The sequence below is a fragment of the Sebastes umbrosus genome, chromosome 14 (assembly GCF_015220745.1).
Source record: "Sebastes umbrosus isolate fSebUmb1 chromosome 14, fSebUmb1.pri, whole genome shotgun sequence".
NCBI classification, from domain to species: domain Eukaryota; kingdom Metazoa; phylum Chordata; class Actinopteri; order Perciformes; family Sebastidae; genus Sebastes; species Sebastes umbrosus.
This window is the reverse complement of record NC_051282.1, coordinates 31,144,702-31,166,569: the sequence shown is the minus strand read 5'-3', so window position 1 is coordinate 31,166,569 and position 21,868 is coordinate 31,144,702. Positions and strand designations below refer to the sequence as shown.

Here is a 21,868-nt window from a genome sequence, read left to right as displayed (position 1 = left end):
TTTAGTTGACAAGAAAAATGGAAAGTTAAAATCTACACATGGATGCAAATATTAAATAAAAGGTTGTCGTCGCTTGTTTTGAGCTTCTTTTGGGCTCGTTTCTATAGTTTCTATAGTTTGCAAATATCGGTAGTCGCGGGTTGCGTGTTTTTGGGGGCTTGTTTCTGAAGTGTAGTTGCTTATTTGGGCTCCCGTCTCTCCTCTATACCGTTCTAGTTTGTTCTGTTACAGGATCCGAACACAACCCCGATCCCTCCGCCACAGTTTGACGATTTGCAAAAATGAAACAAAATGCAAAAATGAAATAAAATATTCTACTTCTTTAAGTTTAGTTTACTAGAAAAATGTAAAGTTAAAAGCTAAAAATGGATGCAAAAATGAAATGCATGCAATCCAAAGTGGCCGCCTCTCTTCTCTCATATTGTGGAAGTGAGGTCGCTTGTTTTGGGCTCGTTTCTCAATCGCCAGATCTGGCAACGCTGCCTGTTTCCTGTCTCACCCAAACACCCCACTTTCACACTAGTCTTCTTGCACCAAAAGCCCCACGAACACACTAACAACAACATTCTTGTAATACCATGACTCAGATATGATCTATTATCCAACCCTTCATAACTGCCATGCTTCCATCTTTCATGCAGATAATTTGACAATAAAACAAGACTCCAAGTTCACTTTAAGTACAAAAAGAGGTTTAATAAATACTGAGGTAGTCGTCATTGAATGTGTTACACTTGAACTCATCAACACATCTTCAGTCAGCACCGGTCCACACTCACTAAATGTGACATTTGTTCAGCTGGTAAATGTTCATCGAGGTGTTCCACCTCTGAAAGCAGTCCTTAGTGGGGACGGGCGGATCTATGATACCATGATGATGTATAAATACAAACCATATGGGTGGCTGCATCACCTCTAAACGTTTTGTATAATGTTTGTGCCAAAAACAGCCCGGACATACTGCAGATAAAAGATGAACCATTTGTGACATCATAAAGTGTCAAACACAGCAACAGGAGTTCAAACATTTAAAAACAAAACACCCTGAAGGTCATATAAGGTCACTTAGTGGCACAAACATTTTGATTTAACAGTACTTTTGTCAATAATGGCCGGTATGTGTCATTTACTTTCTCCACAGACTCAGATCTTTTTGGAGCCAGTAGCCAGATTATTTTTCTATTTTTCAGTTCAGTGATTCAGAGTGTCCTGTTGTACTGCAGCACAGCCTGGCTCAGCACAGCCTGGCTCAGCACAGCCTGGCTCAGCACAGCCTGGCTCAGCACAGCCTGGCTCAGTAGTATATCTGTACAATTTAACACTAAACTTGAAAAAATCCCATCCCCATTTATGAAGTGATCAGTATCGGTATCGTTCAGTTGTATCTACATAAACAAAGTCTGTTATCGCCCATCCGCAGGCCAATAATTAGGCCCAAAGTCACCAGGACTGCTGAGCACCACCAGCTGAGCTGCTTCCGGGATTCCGGTAACAACATCCCGACATGTTCAGTCCTGCTCCGGGACTTTTAGGACGCCCCCCGGGTCTTCATCCTGTTGGAGAGGCCCCTCCTCCTAGACCCTGTAGGAGCGTCCCTGCTGGCCGTGTCCAAGAGTTCATCACCTTTACGGTTTTACGCACGGTCTCTGTTTTACGCACGGTCTCTGTTTTACGCACGGTCTCTGTTTTACGCACGGTCTCTGTTTTACGCACGGTGTCAACAGGCTGCCACGGCTCTCTGCAGAGGGATGGGGGTCTGGGTCGGTCCTCCCAGCTCACTGCTGCACAAAACATAGTCCAGCAGGACCGAGGCTACAAGGAGCTGCTGCTGCTGCTGAGGACAGTCCAGTTTGGCTTTCTTGCAGGGCAGGAAGTCCGGCTCCGGCTCCACGGCCGCTTTACCTCGTCTCTTCCTCGAGGGCTGCTGCGCCGGGACCAGGTTCTCCTTGTCCTCCATGTCCTGTCCTCTACAGAGCTCCAAATCCTGTCCTCTGGAGTCCTGTCCTTTGCAGAGCTCCGGTGCACCCTGGAGGAGCTCCTCGGTCTCCTCCTGTAGTCCACATCCTGCTGCTGCTGCGACCCTCTCCTCCTCCTGCTGGGCTTCGTGCTGGGCCTCGTGGTACCGGTCCCGGGCGGACTTCATGACCAGAGTCAGGAGGAGACTCCGGTGGAGACGGAGACCCCCTCTCTGGGTGCGCGAGCTGTACAGTTTCCCCAAAGCCACGACCATGATCCTCTTGGCTTCTGCAGTGACCTCCATGATGTCACAGCTGTTGCTGGGTCCGGGTCTCACTGGGTCCGGGTCTCACTGAGTCGGGGTTTCACTGGGTCCGGGTCCTGGTCTCAGTGGGTTCTCCTCTCCGGCTCTTTACGCACAGACACAATGCAGGCTGGCTGCGCGAGACCGGTACTTATAACCTCGTTGACGTCACTCACTCAGCGTCATATGACAGACCCCCCCCCACCCCCCCCCCACCGGCCTCAGAGCGGCTCAGACAAACAGACCTGACAGCTCCATGTGTCCACCAGGAGGTTCATATGAATATTATCAACATTTAACTGTTAGAGAGAAATAAAGTCGTGATATTATGAGAATAAAGTCAGAAATTTATGAGAAAAAAAGTTGTAATATGAGAATACAGTCTTAATTTTAAGAGAAAAAAATCTTAATATTATGAGAATAAAGTCAGAAGTTTATTAGAAAAAAGTCATATTATTATGAGAATAAAGTCGTTATATTATGAGAATAAAGTCGTAATATTATGAGAATAAAGTCAGAAGTTTATTAGAAAAAAGTCATATTATTATGAGAATAAAGTCGTTATATTATGAGAATAAAGTCGTAATATTATGAGAATAAAGTCAGAAGTTTATTAGAAAAAAGTCATATTATTATGAGAATAAAGTCGTTATATTATGAGAATAAAGTCAGAAGTTTATGAGAAAAAAAGTTGTAATATGAGAATAAAGTCTTAATTTTAAGAGAAAAAAATCTTAATATTATGAGGAAAAAGTCGTAATGTTAAGAGAAAAAAGTTGTTGTATTATGAGAATAAAGTTTTTAAACATTCTAAAAGTCGACTTTGCAAATGTTTTATGGGGAAGGAGGGAATGCATTTAACACGTTTGTTAGACCTCACAGATTCACACATTGCATTTGGGTGAGTAACACTGAATGTAGACATCACCACAACATGAGTCACACCTACAACACAACACATCCTCACCGTCAACAAGCAACGATGTGGACGAAAGAAGAAATGAGGCGAAGCAGCGGTGTGCATTCTCTCTGGATTTTATTCTTTAGGAAGAGTTCTGTTTGGAATTACAAAATGCACTGGTAGAAATAGTGGTGAGACAGCTTGAGAGTGCGACAGATAAAGAGTGTGAGAGAGACAGAGTTATAGAGAGAGAAAGAGAGAGAGAGAGAGAGAGAAACAAAAGAGGGAGTGAGTGAGAGGTCAAAGGTTACACAGCCAGTTTTAATGAGGACATCATCAGATCTGGCTCTGCTCCCGACCCCCCCACCAGAAAGGAGAAGGGAGAATACACCGTCGTCTGAACTGTACTTTCTTTTCTTCGTTTATATCTTTTTTAAAAACAGTTCTTTTTTTATTGGTGGTGTCCTGAACATGGTCGTGTTGTGCCTCAACCCCCATGAAACAGAAGAAAAACAAACTCTCACCAAAAGTCTCTTTTGTGTTTTTTTATTCTTTAGACATTTTTTTTTTTTGGAGATTTTTTAACCTTTTTTGTTCTCAAAAATAGAAGGAAAAAAAAGGAAACGTTGCTTTTTAAAAACATCTATCTATTTATATATCTTTTTGTTTTTTTAATTATTATTTTAATTCCTCTGAATTCATTAATCTGCTTTTTCTTTTTATGTCCTGAAGATGACTGTTAACCCACGGTGTGGCATGCACATAGCACATGCATTTCTGGAACTAGATATTTTTTCCTTTTTTTGTTTTTAAATCTTTTGTACTTAAAAAAAAAAAAAAAAACTTTTTTTTTTCTCAGTAGCGGCTTTACATTGCTTTTTGAAGACTTTGTGTGGTTAATCAGCGTGTTAGTGGATTTCACTGCAGCATAGACACAAAGATGGACGGGTGGATGTTTTGGGGGGCTTTGCATGTTTCATTCAGGGGGGTTTCAGAGGCCCCGTTCACACCTGGTACTAACATGATCGGATCACAAGTGGACGTCTCTACGTACAGGTATGAGGACGCACTTGAGGACGCTTTCAGATCAGATCTCTCAGAGGTAGTCTGGGCCACATTAAGGAGCGCCTGCTCATCTGACGTCCCGCTGGGATCCGCCGGGTCTCTGAGCTCCTCATGTGAAAAGACAGACGCCACGCATCGTGGAAACGCCCGCTGTGCTCTACTGTCGCTGTGCTCTACTCTATTCTGTCTGTATTTTAATAAAATATATCTTATCTATAGGCTACATATCTACAGACTATCAGACTAGTCATGTGAAGTGCATTATTATCATACTCTCAGAGATTTGAATAAAATGTTAATAAGGGTGTTTTCACACTTGGTCTCTTTCAGCCCTCCGAACAAACGCAGAGTAGAATGGTCAGTATGTTTTCTGTATATGTGTGAACACTCCCCGAGAACTCAGGGCGTTTCCACACTTGTAGTTGTTTTGCTCTGGTCTGAATCGGGGACCAAATTGTTACCATATTGCTTCGAGTTCGGTTTTTGTTCAAACGGAGGCATTTACAAGCGGACCAAAAGTTTTGGTGTGCAAAGAAACTGCTCTCTGATTGGTCAGAAAACTCCCGGAAGTAAACAAAGAAGAGCAGACTTCCAGAACGCAACAATGGAAGGACAACTACGGCTTGATCTTGGCCCTGGGCATCAATACAGTTTGAAAATGAGGCACAGCTGCGACTGGAAAACAACGTATTGATGTACTGAAGTCGCCGAAGGAGCATATCAAGACGTACGGAGGACGGAGGAGGAGGCGTGCATTAACCCTCCTAAACTGTGACATGCTCATCGGACGAAAATATTTCCAGAGATCCATCAGGTATGCCCGTGGTCTTCAACACAGCCGGACGTTACACCAGTTTAGTACTGATGTTATTAGCGAGGGCGAGCGTAGGCTCTTTGGTAGTAATGTTGTCTGGTGTCTGGTGTTGACGTGAACAGCGCAGCTCGCTACCGGAGCCGGTTTAATCCAAAAAGGTAAAGCAATGCTTTCTCCAGTTGGGCCGGATTGATGTCGGATCATGTTCTCACCACAAACGAAGCGTACCGCACTGTACCGTGGTTCGTTTGTAAGCGAACCGAGACCCCCTCTTCAAGGAGGTCTCGGTTCGCTTGCTGTGTTCACACCTGCCCAAACAAATCGCACTGTAGAAACGCTCCAGGGTTCCATTCAACCAAACTAAACACGGCAGGTGTGAATACGCCCTCAGACCCTCTGGAAAGAACCGAACTCAGCCCTCCTCAGATTCAAGTCCACGTTGCGGTTTGTTTAACCTGTGCATTGTGAACACAAAGCGCTCCAGGTTCGCTTTGTCTTTTGCTATTGAGTTTGCTGTAGACAGATCACACGCGCTTGCAAACTGTGACGCTCGGAAAAAACAACTCGGCCGCTAGTGGAGGAGGAGTAGTTTGGACCGAAGAAGGAACTTCTGCACTTCTCCAGATGTGGAACGAAGGACACATCAAACTGTCTACAACGCACAGAAACGCTGAGGTTCTCCTCCAATTTCCAGCTCATATGACAGCGAGGGGCTTCATCAGAACCGTGTTGCAGCGCCACGTCAAAGTAAAAAAAAACAACAACGTCAAAAGTACTTTAACATAGCTATTCTCAACCACTGGGTCGGGGCCCTCTGGTGGGCCTCACAGAGCCACCTACTGGACCGCGAAGGTGCTGCCAAATGGTTAGATTAACCGCTATTCTGTATTTCAGATGTTGAAGCTAGAAAAAGTAGAAAACGCTCCAAACTTACGCTAAATTTTGGCGAGGAAAAAACGGGCATCGCCATTGTCAAAGGGGTCCCTTGACCTCTGACCTCCAGATATGTGAATGTAAATGGGTTCTATGGGTACCCACGAGTCTCCCCTTTACAGACATAGATGTCACAGATGCAGTGACACATGTATTGAGCAGCAGAGTGATGAAGGAAGGAACGATAGTGTGAACAGAGAGAGGTGACTGAAGTGGACCACAAACAGAACTGAGCCCTCTTTTCTGTCGGTCCACTTTAAGAGGACTGAGTTTGGTTCATTTAAAAAGGACTAGATGTGAAAACACCCTAAAATGTACCTGAATATGTGGGATATTACTACAGATATTCCTGTAATGTGACGTCACAACGTCTGCTGTATCAGCCGTGTGTTTACTACGTGTGTTGATTTGCATATAGAGCGGAGAAGTGATCACATGTGGAGACGCTCTCTAATGCCGGGTGTGAACAGACGTACTTCAAAGCTGTCCACTTGTGTTCGGATCACTCAGGATGTTAATACCAGGTGTGAACAGGGCCTGACATCACACACACACACACACACGCACACACACACACACACACACACACACACACACACACGCACACACACGCACACACACACACACACACACACACACACACACACACACACACACACAGAGTCGAAGTTTGTTCCAATGACTTGACTAAAACATCTTCAAAATTATTTCTGGAGACAAAGAAAAGAAAAGAAAAACACACATGTACACACACACACGCAAAAACCCCACTTCCACTCCACACACACACCACAACCAGGAGCTACATACTTTATAGTGTGCTTTCTGATTTCTACGTGTACTGATGTGTGAAAAAATACTTGTCTGTGACATTCCACTGAGGCTGGAAAGACACTAATAGGCAGTTTTCTCTCTTTTCTATTTGTTGTTGTAGTTGTCGGTGCATTCTCTGGTCAACGTGTGATAGGCCTCCAGGTTCAACAAACACGTAGGTGAGATACTTAAAGACATAACATAATAAGAATAATGTCGGGGCTGACAGTGGTGTGCGTTAGTGACAAGTGTTACGTTCGAGGCACACAGAGAAAAACACGCAGAAGGAAATAAAAAGGAGTGATAAACACACACACACACACACACACACACACACACACACGCACACACAGAACATCTTTTCTCCAACCCCGTCTGGACTGTGTGATCCAGTCTACGAGAGAGAGAGAGAGAGAGAAGGAGCTAAACTGGTGCTGTAGAACAACTCTGAAGTAAAAAGGAGAGGTACAAAAACTAGAGAGAGGGGGGACACTGTTTGTCCTACAGCGCCACCGGAAGGTCACAAGCGGTGGTGGAACTCTGCTTCAGCGTCTGCAGGAGAGGCGACGACGACCTGCTGATGTGTTTGACCGATATTGAATCAAATTCACCCGCTGACGAGAGAGACAAGAGAGAGTGCTTTAGGTAATCTCTGACTCATGTGCTGCCCTCCTGCAGACTCAAGCTTAGTTTATACTCGCGCGAGACACCGTGGTGGTGCGGGCCTACGAGCACGCACAGCGCGGCGTTCGTTGCAGTGTGCTCCCAAACACCAGGAAGGCGTGGAAACATAATGTTCTGTGGATAAGCAAGAAGTCAACGAGTGGTACCGGAAATTAAAGTAAACACAGACGTACGTAACGCCAAACATTACATCTGTGTTCTGTAATTATTACTGTCGCTGACCTCCGAGGCTAAATGACTTCCTGTCTCTCGGGGCTTCCCCTCCGGTCGCCGCTCTTTACGTGAGACCTTTGTTTTGTTTTTAGCTTTTACAAAATATTCTGTCACAGCCTGCAGCAGAAAGCCTCTTCTTTCTCCAGTGTGTTGCCTGTTTCTCTCCAGGTATTTAACGTCATGTGACTGTCTCTGTGGTCATGTGACTGTCCCGTCCATGTTGAAATGAAAAGCGCAGCACGCGCAGTGGGTTTTTCCAGATGTGCACGATGGGGATGTGACGGTGAGTAACAACACCGGTGTCACTGATTACATCTTGGACATTTCACAGGAAAAGATGACGATCAATATGTGTAGCGCTGACTTTGATCTTTGCTGCGGGGGCCGCAGGGATCTACCTGGCGCCACTCCGCCACGCGCACACCGGCTGTGACCGCTCTGTCATCCTCACGGCGATTACCTCATTAACGTTACAGTTCCCTTATAGCGCTGGGTTTAAATCTGAAATATTGCCAAAGAAGCGCGTTTGCTTTTCGCTTCGACACTAAATCCTCGCCGTCCCTCGGTCTGTCACCTCTCTCTCGTCCCGTGTGTGAAATCTGACTCCTGCTACTCTGAGCTGAGACTCCGTCGTCCGACTATGTGTTGATAACACGCCGCTGATACACCAAAATGAACTAAAGGGGTTTTATTTCTGTAAAAAAAAAAAAAGCAAGACGCCAGAGGGCGGCGGTGGCTACATAATGTAATCGGTGTGTGCCCGACCACCGTGTAACACAGACTACTGCGACAAGCCTAGCGCACGGCAAACCACCGCTGGAGGAGAGCCAGCTTCACCACGGCGAGCATAAACCAAGCTTCCTTCTCCCACAATGCAACTGTGGCGGTCAGAGTTCCACCTCAGGGTTGGAAAAATGATTAGCTGAGCTTCAAATATAAACCATAAACACACAGAACAGAATATACAGACCAAAGATGGAGAATCTGTCTCGTCGTTACCACGATCATCATCATCATCATCATCATCATCATCATCATGATCATTTTAGAAGTTATTATATTAAATCTGTTTATCCATCGTTACGGCCGATAACAAAGAAAACAAAAGATGAAGAGTTTCTCTCCTTTCTTCCGCCTTTCCTATCGGTCTCTTTCTCTCCGTTTAAAACCCTGGAAGACTTTGAGATGTTACTGACTCGTTCAACCGATACGGACGCCGACCGCGTCTTTTCATCCACGTTACCCTGCTTCCCGTTTTATCACCGTAGTTACAAAAAAAGTTACTTTCACAAAATGTGCAATTCCAGCTGTGTCAGTGGCAGGCATCTGGCACAGGACATACAGACAAGCAAGCAAAAAAGTAATTTGTTCCTTCGTGATTATACATACAGTCACTGTCCGACCTCCCTACCGCCTCCTAGTGAAGGCACAGAGAGAGGAATGTCATACAGAGGAGAGAGAGAGAAACAGAAAGGCCAAAAGAGAGAAACCCTGCAGACCACAACAGAAAGGACCAAGTAAAATGTCCCCCCCCCCACATACAGTAGATTCTCATTGTTGCTATTATTATTATTATTATTATTATTATCATTATTATTTTTTGTATCATTCATGCAGGATTCCACAGGGTGTACAACTCCGCAAGTCTAGAAAACGAAGCTGTGTGGGGTGCAACAGAAGATTCAAGCTTCAATGTTTTGAAGAAGTAGAAGAGAAGGAGGAAGAAGAAGCAGGAATAGAAGAAGAAATACTGCAGAAAACAGTTACTGGTTGTTTTTTTTCTGAAACCCATCTCCACGTTTTTTTTTTGTTTTTCTCCTCTCGTATCGGTGACGGGGTTGAGGTCGGTTGATTGTTTCTGGGAGGAGGAGGAGGAGGAGGAAGAGGAGGAGGAGGAGGGTGCAGTAAAACATCCCAAACACACCCGTCCTGTCCTCTAGATTTTGACTGAGGGACTCTCGCCCCCCCCCCTCCCCCCCAACTGTCCCACCCACGTAGCCTCCTCACCTCATACAGGTGGAGGGCTCATTGTCAACTTTTGTTCTTTAATTTAAAAACACAGATGATAAAACTCATCAATATTCAACTCTGTGGCTGGGAGGGTTGGATTGGATTCTTTTTTTTTTGCAGCTAACTGAACTGAAGTCAGCTTCGAGAAGCAAAAAACAAACAAAACGGTGGTCGTTCTTTTGTCTCTGACTGTCTTTTGTCGAGTCGCAACTCTTTGACATCTTGTAAGTGGCTGTAGCTCGTGGCCAGAGGCGTAGTTTAAGACACACAAAGACGAGTGTCCGTCGTCGCCTCCTGCTGTTTGAGGTTGGTCTTATTTGGCATCAAGATATGAATGCAACAACAATGCAAGCAGAAACACGGAGGTGGTTTCTCCCCCCTTTTTACACCACTTGTGTCTCCAGATGCTTCCTCGGCATTCTTGTTCCACCCCGTCATCCTGACACCTCCGTCCAGCCCGCCGTCGCCGGGGACGAGCCGAGCGGGTGGAGGAGAGGAAAAAATTGAACAGGCAAGAAAGAGAACGGTGTTTTCCCCTTGGCAGTCGGAGCTCTGGCTCAGAGCTTCCCGTCCTCGTCTCTCGGTCCCGTCTCTCGGTCCCGTCTCCGGTCCCTCCTTACGCCCCCTCCCCCCATCCCCAGAGGCTAGCACCAGTCGTCGTCCTCCGTCTCGCTATAGGGTTCGTGCAGGCCCTTGCGGGGACCTCTAGGATGCCCGGCTGGAGGGGGGACCTTGTGAGGCCCAGTGTGGGGGGGTCCGTGGGGGTGTGTGGAAGGCGATGAAGAGCGGTAGCCGTTGGGCAGGCGGCGCTGAGCGGCAGGCTGCATCTGGCCCTGTACGGGCCCGGTCAGGGCGGTGGTGGGAGGGGGCGCGTGGCCGGCAGTCCTGGGTGAGGTGCGACTGGGCGGCGGGTGAGGGTGGGGGTTGTTTACAGGGTGGGGCTGCGGTGGAGGGAGGGGGTGGGGGTTATGTGGCTGTGGTTGTGGGGGAGGCGGCAGGGAATGGGGGTGGGGGTGGGGGTTGCCACCTTGCATGGGGTTCTGCTCATAGGCAGGCGGTTCATGGTGGGGCTCGTAGTCCTGGTAGTCCTGGTTGTAGAAGCAGCCGTCCCCTTCCACGGAGCCGCCGCCGCCACCGCCTCCGCCGCCGCCTCCACCTGTGTCTCCCCAGCGAGGCGGGGGATGGTGGCCCTGGCGTGCCGTGCCGTGGTGGGCCGGCGGGAGGCCAGCGGGCGGAGGGCCTTGGCCCTGGGGGGGCTCGGGAGAAAAGCGTCGGGGGGCCGGGGCCGGGGGTCGGCCCTGCGGCCCCGTGGGCGGCGTGGGCATGGCCTTACGGACAACGGGGGAGTAGGTAACGTGGGGCCGGGGCGTCGCGGGGGTCTGAGGCAACTGTCGACGGCCTCGACGTGGCGTACTGGTCCCCGAGGTCGAGGGGACGGGACTTCCGCTGACCGAACTACTGCCCTACACAAAAAGTGAAATAAAGCAAATAAAAAGAACGAACCACAAATTCAACGACAAGAACGTGTAGAATAAAGAAGGATGGGAAAGATAGAGCGTAAAACAAATAGAGAGAAAGAATGCAAGATAGAGAAAAGCAAGAACGAGAATAAAAGCACCGGTGGTAATGTGCGTGGAGCGGAGGAGGGAGAGAGAGAGAGAGAGAGAGAGAGAGAGAGAGAGAGAGAGAGAGAGAGAGAAATGAAAAGGCATCAAAGAAGCAGCAGAGCGGAGGAGATGTGGACGGCAGCGTACAGAGAGAAGCAACACGTCACGCAGAGGAGAGAAAACAAAAGACGACAGGAGAAAAGAAGGTAAAGGGTTGATCTCTGGAGCAACAAATGTGGTACAGGGTCAAATATGGTGACTGAACATACAGTAAAATGTGTTTGGTTTTAAATTATCCGTTAGTGTGACGTGTGTCGAAAAAAAACTTTTATAACATGAAGGCAGAAATTCAAATGGGAGGAAACAATATGTCTTCCTTTGCTCGACAAGTTAGAACATAAAATACACGAGGGCTGAATGATCAGCAAAGGGAGAGCATAGATACGTTTTGTTTCCTGTTATGTGTTTGGAAAAGGATGCCATAAAGGAACGGTAGTGTGGGGGGGGGGGACATGGGAGAACAGTCTATACACATTCAGGCAGGGCAGGTAGGGACAGTCAGGAACACAAATATACATGTTTATGCATATTTGTTTGGTTGCTGGAACAGAGAGTTGATAACAGTGACTTCATTTAACAAACATTTACTTGTATTCACATGATGAACATGTTTGTGTTCATGTAGTCAAATATATAAGTATCAAATCTCACGACAAAACCACATCAGAACCTCATACTATACTAGTAGTACATACTGATTTGGCCAACATATAGTATGTAGTATGTGAACAAAAGCTAAATCTCCAGGATGCCAAAAAAATATCACAACACAAATGTTCCATTATAATGAACAGCAACCTTTGTTTATCTGCCTTTATGGTGTTGAAAAGCTCCACAATCGCCCGCAGGCGTAGCTCTCTCTCTCGCCAGCCGGCGATGATCCTGTTTGTCTGACTTCACTATGAGCTGTTAGAATTAATAGTTTAAACCTGCAGTATCTTATAAAGTTAACTAACATAAACAAAAAATCTAAGTTGTATTGTTCGATAATATTGTAATTGCCGATTGAACTCCCATCAAACTAGAGGCTGATGTTTGATGTTGCAGCATCGACACTGAAATGTGGTCATACCAGAGCTTTTTCTACAACAAAGCAACACAAGGTGTGCTGCTCCAAACTGGACACCACGTGCACACAAAGTACCCAGAAGCCCACCTGTCTGTGCGTCAGGCACTCACGACCCTCGCTGGGCGACCGTGACCAGCGCCGGTCCCGGTCCCTCTCCCGGTCGTGCTCCCGCTCGTGCTCCCGGTCGTGCTCCCGCTCGTGCTCCCGGTCGTGCTCCCGGTCATGCTCTCTGTCGCGGGCGTGCCTGTGGCCGTACTCCGTGCCCCCTCCTCCTCCTCCTCCTCCACCTCCTCCTCCTCGCTCTGGGACGTAGCGCTCCTTGTCCACGGAGCCGCCGCCGCCGCCGTGGTGGTGGTGGTGATGGTGGTGGTGCTTACGGTCTTTGGACCGGCCGCGATCTCTGTCGCGATCCTTGTCTTTGGACGTGAGGTCGCCCGACTGGGTGGTGGTGCTCAGGTCTGTGCCCAGACCTGAAGGGTGGAGTTATAATTAGTGTGTGGTGAAGAAGAAGATCGTAATACGACATCACACCGTGCAACTGCGTCAACCCCCCGAGACCCGACTGACTTTACTGTCTTTCAGAGGCTCTAGTAGGTTCACTGTTAGGGTTAGAGTGAAGACACAGATATCAGATGATACTAGAAAACCTACAGAATCCATTGGTACCACCAGGTCATGCTACCATGTCAGGAAGGAAGAAATGATCCGAAGTTGGTCTAAATTTCAGCAAGGGAAAACCGGCAGGGCCATTTTCAAAGGGGTCCCTTGACCTCTGACCTCAAGATATGTGAATGAAAACAGGTCTCCCCTTTACAGACATACCCACTTTATAATAATCACATGCACTGACTGTATTCATGTGTGATGATGTTAGTCCCCATAGGAGACGTTTCATTGACATCACTGTATAAAATGACCTGTGGTGACCTCTAGGATAATCACAGCCTCATGAAACTCTACAGCCACAAACTAGAGACCTAGACCATTCAGAGGATGGATGGATCAAACTAGAGACCTAGAGCATTCAGAGGATGGATGGATCAAACTAGAGACCTAGAGCATTCAGAGGATGGATGGATCAAACTAGAGACCTAGAGCATTCAGAGGATGGATGGATCAAACTAGAGACCTAGAGCATTCAGAGGATGGATGGATCAAACTAGAGACCTAGAGCATTCAGAGGATGGATGGATCAAACTAGAGACCTAGAGCATTCAGATGATGTACACCACTTCTATGTGACATCTACTGTTGACCTGCTATCTCCCCCTAACCACCCCCTGAACCCCCTAACAAAGACTGGTCTCAGAGGGTTAATACAGCATCTGTTAAACATCATCATGTTACTGTTTGTGGTTGTTTATGTGTCTCTCTCCCACCTGTGTCAGCCTCTGTGTAGCGACAGAGGGACCTCTCGGACGCCCGGTGACTCCGGTCTTTTCGCCGGTGTCCGTGTCTGGGAGTCCTCCCCTCCTCGGGTACTCGCTCCATGTTGTAGTCGTCCGCCCCTCCTTTGTCTCGGTGGCCCCGCCCGGACCTGCTGTGGCCCAGCGACGAGGCCGAGCGCTTCATGGGACTGCTGTCGTTGATGGTCTGAGAGAGAGAGAGAGAGAGGCCACCGAGGAAAGGAGGGAGAGAGAGAGAGGGAGAGGTGTTTCCTTTGATTGTCTGCGAGCTACGTGGTTAAGAGACACTGTGCATGTGTGTATATGTATGTGTGTGAATGGCGTCTGTTTCTTGAACTCTATGGAAACCCACCAGCCTTCCTCCCACACCTCCTCCCAAATCACACACTCCCACATTAGTAAGATTTGGTCCAATCATGCTACTTCAACACTGCATACGGATTATAGGGCAGGGGTCGGCAAAGAGCAGCCCATGAGCCAAATTTAGTCCGTCACAATTGCACCGCATTGACTCCTGGATCGTACGTCAACATGGGCGCCATATTGGACCAGGCAAGACCGGCCCGTAACCCTCTACTAGTGAACGGAGGAGCTGCCATTTCTCTGGATATAAGCACTATAACGTCTACATTTCTCAACCCATTTCAACAAGTCGTTTTATATTCAAACGTTTCTGATCTACGAGGAGTAACGTCAAACTGTTAAATACGTTAACGTCACTGCTTCCTGTTCATGGATCAGCAGTCTGTCCTTTGATATGGTGGATTCAATCAATTATTAGGTCATTATTAAAAGCTAGTGCTATCATATCACATTTTCCTTTAAGCATTTTCCACATTATCAACTGTTCAAGTTAACGTTACGTCTTTACAAAACGTTTGTAACATCAGATAAGAGCTAACGTTCCTTATTGTTAGCTAATCGATATAAGTTAATTTGAGCTTATTGATGTTCCTATCCAACATGATATGTTTAAAACATTAATTGTACGATACGTATTAAAAACCATGTGTGTGTAATATTGTAAACAATAAAACTGATGGCATGTCTTGGTTATTAATGACGCTATTAGATTATTTTGTTTTTTCTAATTGCTGTTATCACCATTATTTCAATAAATTCAGATCATAACTAATATTAGTATACTAATATTTATTGTTACCATTATTTATTGATGTACTATTATTTGCCTGTTATTGTGATTGCTTTTATTAGTAAGCAAATAATAAAACTGATGGCTAGTCTTGGTTATTAATGACTGAGATTATTTTGTTTTTATAATTGCTGTATTATCACCATTATAACTAATATTATTATACTTATATTTATTTTTACCATTATTTATTTATGTATTTATCTTATTAATAAGTACATGATAGTGATTGCAGTATTAGTGTTAGCGGTAGCCTATAGACTGAAAGCATGATCGCTAAAATGGAGGAAGACATTTCATTATATTATATTATTATGTTATATTGTTTTATATTATGTTATATTATATTATATTATTATATTATATTATATTATTATGTTATATTATATTGTTTTATATTATGTTATATTATTATGTTATATAATATTATATTGTTTTATATTATATTATATTATATTATTATGTTATATTATATTGTTTTATATTATATTATATTATGATGTTATATTAAATTGTTTTATATTATGTTATATTACATTATTTTATACAGGGATTTCTAGAAGAGTATTAACCTTAAACAAGGAAAATAAGCCAAAGTCGTACTTGACAAACGTTAGTTTTAACTTTAATTCCTAATGATAAATGAATTATTTTCTATCTACGTTAGTAATTCAGTTCATGTCAGCCGACGGTACACACTCGCCTCCTGAGCATCTAGCAGCGATTATAGTTTAAATATCCAGATTCTAAGTAACTGGAGACTAAACTTTATTTTTCTACTCCACGTAGATCATAAACTCTTCAATATAATAACAACTCGTTGAAACCGGTTGAGAAATGTAGATGTTACAGTGTGTTTTATCCTCCGTTCACTTGTATAGGGTTACAGGCCAGTCTTGCCTGGTCCAATATGGCGCCCACGTTGACGTATCGCTGCAACGGGCTGAAGCGTCCAATGCGGCGTCTGTGTATATATGTCTATGGGTTAACCACCAAACTGTCTCAGGACTGAAACTACAGAAATTGCCGACCCCTGATACAGAATATATATATATACAGTATATAAAAAAAGAATAACAAGAGAGAGATGATGGCAAACGGCCATGCCTTCCATGCTTCTATAACTTGCTTTTGCAAAAGGAGATAGAAATGTCAGTATGACCTGCTCCACCCTCACCACCCATTAATCCCCCGAACATGACACATTCCAGGCTGCACAAAACGCCCTCTATCTCTGCTCGGCTTCAGCGTGCTTTCCTCCAGCCATGCAGGTCACATAGGGGTTGTCCTGAGTCCTCTACACCACGATGCTCTGAGGGCGGGACAGCAGGACAGAGCCTATGGTGCCACCGCGGCATGTCAACCTTACGCAGGCTACTTCAGAGCTACATCCCTTTTCGGCAGCCAGTTTTCACAGTTATTGTGTATTATTACACAAATCAACTGAGAGGTGGCCTCAAAGGAGTAGCACTGAGAATCCCAACAACATATCCATTCACACGCACATAATCCTTCCTGTCTCATCATTACTCACTCACACACATTAATAAATACACTCCCTCTTTTAAACGCATTTTCTTGCATGCAGGTGTGAATGGAGACTCGGGACACAGATGGGGAAACATCGACAACATCGTTATAGACGAGCACAAACGGGCATGAGAACAACAAAGCACCACTAGCAGCAGCTGAGAGAGAGAGAGAGAGAGACAGAGACGCAGAGGCTACGAGACAATGTGGCGTGACTGTTGATGAAGGCTGTATTCAAAACCAACTACATACTACTGAGGAACGCAGTATACAGTATACAGTATACAGTATATAATGCATACTGCGTTCCAGCTCTTAAAGAACTGGACAAAAACTAACTTGTACCACTATAGCAATATTATCGTTTGTTTACTTTATAAGATACTGACTGGCGAGCTACGCCCGCCGGCGATTGTGGAGCTTTTCAACTCCAAAAAGGCAGATAAACACAGGTTCATGTTAAATTTAATAATGGACATTTGTGTTGTGATATTTAAACAAAACTATTCGTCAACAAGGAAATAAAAGACCGGTCTCTAGAGAGCTCCAGCTCATAGCGGTCTGTGAGCGTGACCGCCCGGCTGGCTGGAGAGGTAGCGACCCCGGCAGGCGCTATAACTAGCTGTCACGGCAGTTTGTGGAGCTTCTAAACTCTGAAAACGTCGGAGCAAATGTTCGATTCGCCATCTGATATCGTAAAGCTGTCAATATTCAAAATCTACACGCACGACATCCGGGTATTTTTGGCATACTGTAGACTTTGCTTTTGTTTGCATACTACTAGTATAGTATGAGGTTTAGAATACAGCCAGGAGACGTGCAAACCCGCTCCGTTAGGTGCACGAGAGACGTAGCTAAGGATGCTGGCATCAGATTTGGTCATGCCAAAAACAAACAAGGTTTTCCTAATAAATTTGAAAGAAAGAAAACCCCCTTGCCGTGATAAAGAGACAACATGGAGACAAGATGAGGAAAAAAAAGAAGAAGGGTGTGAGAGTGAAAGGAGAGAGAGAGAGAGAGAGAGAAGAGAAAGACGAGACAGGGAAGACAGGGTACATACACTGAGGTTACTGCCACGTTGTCTCCCTTTCCTCCGCTGCTGTATGAGCACAGAGAAGACACACACAGAGCCACAAATACACCAAAGGTGTGGTGGTCACACATGGAGCACGGAACCAAGAAGGCAGGAAGAGAAAGGTAAAAAGGGGGGGATGGATTGATTATACAATGAAAGAGAAAAAAGGGGAGTAAAAAACAAAAAGAGTGTTAGGTGGAGGTTCAACCCAAAAAGAGATGGGGCGCCACAGTGGAGAGAGGAGAGAGAAAGAGAAGGAGGGACAGAGAAAGAGAGTCCGATTAGACACCGAAGCAGCAGTGAGACACTTACCACAGAGACTGGGGGGGGGGGGTTGGAGCCAAAACAGGGTTATAGAGACAAGATCACCATGAAAATGCTCAATCGACGGCACCAACCACGATCACAACAGCAATGACGATAATCAGCAGAAATACACGCACAAATGGATATGCACACACACACACACACATTGGACTCAAACGGCAGACAAAACATTCTCTCTCCCAACTCGTCAAACGCCGCCGCTCGGTCAGCGCCCCTCGGCGTCGGAGACCGAAACGCACAAGGTACACCTCTCCCATTGACTTGCTTTTGGACGTGTCAGGAACGGCGTGTCAATATACCGCTTGTCACGTCCTTTTCAAAATAAACTTCACAGGAAGTTTAGGTTTAGGCAACACAACCACTTTAACCGTTTCATACGACTGAGAAACGCAGTATGCAGTGTTTACCGTATACTGTGTTCCTCAGTAGTATGTAGTGCATGTAACTGCAACTAGAAAGTAAGTTGTGCACATGTACATCATAAAAAAATCATATTATAGTATGCCATGAAAAAGAATATTGTACGTCATAAAAATGTCATGTATTGTTTGCCATAAAAATATTTATATTATATGTCATTAAAATGTCATAATTTATTATCATAAAAAAGTAATAAAAAATGTCATAGTATGCCATAAAAATAAAATGTCATAAAAATAACACAGTATAGTATTTCATAAAAAATAAAAAATAAAAATGTAAGTATAGTATGCCATAATAAAAGTAATTAAAATGTTTTAAGAGTCTGTGGATGGACGACGGCCTGTCGGGAGGAGTTAATCAGTCCTCGGCCCCCCCCTGTACGCTGCACGGCAAACGACGGCTTACGAAGCTGAAATTCGGTACGACTCTAAAATAAGTCGTGCGTCTCAAAATCTGGGTCAGAAACGGGCTGAAATCATACAGTGTATACCCGGCTTTAGTTAGGGTTGGGAAAATTCACTGACTAGCGACTCACAGGGCGACTGACATGACAAAATAAGTCAACGTTAACTTTTGGTTTCACACGGGACACGAACATCGGTCTCCTGGTTGGAAGTGTCTTCTATAGAGATTCGAGGTCTTGCCTATTTTTTCCGTGTGCCGTGCAGGGTTCGGTTCACAGCAAAAACAGATAGTGAAAATTATCTTTGACAGTATATTGACATCATACCAGCAACATTACTACAATTGCAATGTCTATATATGTAGAATATGTCACATGAAAAAAAAGATTTAACTGAAGAGTTCCTGCTTCCGTTTCAAAATAAAAGCCCTCTAGCATTTTTTTCCTTTCCAATTCCTTCATTTGTTAACACAAGGCTTTTATTCTGGAGTGGAAAATGCAGAAACTTCATTATTATTATTAATTACAAACGAGCACACACTTCTTAACCCCTTTCTGTCTAATATAAATGATATTTATCCAGCCACGCTGCTGACTGACGTGCCCAGTCGGGCCAGACTGGGCGTTAGTTGAAAGCTCGGCTCTTCACGTACTGACGCTAAAGGGCGTCGCCGTGCGTCGGTTTCCGATGCCGAGGGGCGCTGACCAATCGGCGGTATTTGACGAGTTGGGAGTGAGACCGGGTTGACAGAGTGATAGAAACAGTGTGAGTTTAAGGAGCACAGAGAACACGGAAAGAACTGCAGAACACCCACATATACTGTACACAACACCCATATGCACACACACACACACACACACACACATACACACACACACACACACACACACACACACACACACGTCTGTAGCACGCAATATCATGCTGGTTCCAGTCCTGGTTGAAAAAAAAAAAAAGCCCCCAAAATACAAAAAGAGTTCAGCACAGGCAAAACCTTTGATAGGAAGGAAGAGACAGTTTAGTTAAGGTAAATCGAGGAGATAACAGCGGGCAGAGAAGTGTGTAAACTGTATGTCCAGTATGTGTGTATTTAAAGTATGTTGTGTGCATGTGACAACCAGAGCACTCACCGTGGGTATGAAACAATATAAAATGGATGAGTGTGTTGGATGGAAACGGGACATCCACGGGTTAAAAACCATCCATGCAAGGTGGAAGGATGAGAGGAAGAGAGAGAAGACGACAACAGGAAGTAGAAGAGAAAAGGAGCAGAAGGTCTCACTTTGCCTTTGCTGTGGTCCTCTTGAATTCAAGTTGTTGGAGGTCAACATTTCAGCAAAACACATTTCCATGTTTTAGCCAGAAATATTGTCATGATAGCACGTCTTGTTTAACGACAGTCACATTACTGCTGGCTTAAAAATGTAACTACAAAAAGGAGGAATCCCTTTTGACCCTGTGCTAAACCTTCAGGGCTGGCTCTAGTCCTTTTGGTGCCCTCAGCGAAATTTAGATTTGGAGCCTCCTCCAGGCGGCGCCGCACTAGGGTTAGGGTGCAACCCCCCAGAACCCAGTACCACTGGTGGTACGCGTGCTCTCTCTAGTGGTGCGCTGAGGAATCTCTGACTATCGATTCCTCTGTATTGATGCTTTCCCACTTTACGCTGCACAATGACGCAGACGCACGCTGCATCATGTTTCAGTTTTGTTTGGGACCGGAGACACGATGAAGAAAAAAAAAAGCGCTCAACAGTGTGGCGCTACTAAACCTGAGAGGACACACCCTATTGTTCCCTGATAAAGCGACACTGTGAACAACAAATCTGTGTTGAAATCAGCAGGAGGAGAGTTAGTAACGTTAGCTGTTAGCAGTCGGTGGGCAGCACAGTCCCGCTTGGTTAAATAACGGAGCTACTAACGTTAACGGAGGTGCCATTGAGTTGTTATTATGAGGCGTTCAAAGTTGGCTCAGGAAAAATTACTGTTCAGTGAAGGTAAATTACAACATTATCATGATGTGTTCAAACGTTATCATAAAATTAAGTTATAAACATCAATATAAAATAGATATTAGAGAGAGAATTATAACCTGTTTAACGTCCTGACACTAGCTCTAAGCAGCTGGCCAAGATTTTTTCAATCAAAGCAAATATTCAAATAATCATAAGCATTTGAATTGTGTGTTTTTATGCAAACTATAGATGACAATAACAAAGTACAGTAGAGTACTGTGTACAGTAAGCTACCATCCCCTGAAAAAATAGGGCTCTTTGGACCTGCAGTGCATGCTGGGGGATTCTCTGTTTTGTTAAGTTTTGTTAATGGAAACATTACGACCCAAAAACAGTCAGTCCTGTACGGCTCATATAATGTCATCTGGTCATAATGGTGGTACTTGGAGAGTCAAATTCTGAGGTGGTATGTGGTGTAAAAAGTTTGAGAACCACTGTCCCTAGGCGGCCGCCTATATGGCCTATGCCTTACGCCGGCCCTGCAAACCGTCTCCAACATGGATTCGAGTAACCACAGCAGTAAATCTTTAAGTCAGACCTTTTGAGGAAATGATCTTTTCAAAAACAAAAAGGAGATGAGGAACAGAGACGATGGGGGGAAATAGAAAGAGAGTGGAAAGGTGAGAATGCTGCTCACTTGGTTGTCGCCTGGGAGGCGGGGCATGGAAGCGGCCCTGCCGTGGCCTTCCATTGGTGGAAAGTGCTCGGTATCCGAGTAACCATCCTGCTCCATCTCTCTCATCTCTACCGTCTGAAAACAGAGCAGGAGAGCAGGAGATGGTGTGACGCTGCCGTGAAAACTGACAGGGAGTAGGGGTTATGGGGGGAGGGAGGGTAGGTGGGAGAGTTTGTTATCCAAAGAAAGCAGAGAATTGAGGGTCTCAGAGAGGTCAGAAGTGTGTGAGTGCGAGGAGGGACTCATTGTTGTTTTAGTTTTAAATTGTGCGATGAATGAATCTTAAGATCGTGAGTATACTCCAAATAAAACCGTTTGCAAAGGCTGCTGTCAGAAATGGAGCGTCAAGCTAAATACTTTGTCTGATGGTGTCGACGCCAGATGGAGAAGCTTGTGAGTCGCAGCAGAGAACCCGTATATGACGGCGTTGGCC

At 45.2% G+C, this 21,868-nt stretch overlaps 2 protein-coding genes across 16 annotated transcripts in view; both read right to left on the bottom strand.

Annotated features, from left to right (window-relative positions):
* Positions 1–673: 673 nt before the first annotated feature.
* ier2a (immediate early response 2a) lies at positions 674–2,491 on the bottom strand. The gene is made up of 2 exons (XM_037792987.1): positions 1,717–2,491; positions 674–1,662 (listed from the first exon to the last, which is right to left on the bottom strand). The coding sequence occupies exon 1, from the start codon at positions 2,258–2,260 to the stop codon at positions 1,718–1,720; it is 543 nt and encodes a 180-aa protein (XP_037648915.1). The 5' UTR covers positions 2,261–2,491; the 3' UTR covers positions 674–1,662; position 1,717.
* A 6,923-nt stretch (positions 2,492–9,414) lies between these two features.
* cacna1aa (calcium channel, voltage-dependent, P/Q type, alpha 1A subunit, a) overlaps positions 9,415–21,868 on the bottom strand; it is a 132,159-nt gene continuing 119,705 nt past the window's right edge. For 11 of the 15 annotated variants that reach the window (XM_037792922.1, XM_037792926.1, XM_037792930.1 and 8 more), the window contains 5 exons: positions 21,397–21,510; positions 17,579–17,617; positions 13,809–14,022; positions 12,517–12,899; positions 9,415–11,156 (listed from right to left, as the gene is read on the bottom strand). In XM_037792922.1, the coding sequence (XP_037648850.1) occupies positions 10,338–11,156; positions 12,517–12,899; positions 13,809–14,022; positions 17,579–17,617; positions 21,397–21,510 (1,569 nt within the window). In that variant the 3' untranslated portion in view covers positions 9,415–10,337. The remainder of the gene's footprint in view (positions 11,157–12,516; positions 12,900–13,808; positions 14,023–17,578; positions 17,618–21,396; positions 21,511–21,868) is intronic. The other 4 variants (XM_037792929.1, XM_037792927.1, XM_037792928.1 and 1 more) reach the window with 3 other exon arrangements.

What these genes read in the sequence shown, in the direction of transcription:
- ier2a (XM_037792987.1), bottom strand. Translation starts at nt 2,260, where the DNA reads ATGGAGGTCACTGCAGAAGCCAAGAGGATCATGGTCGTGGCTTTGGGG.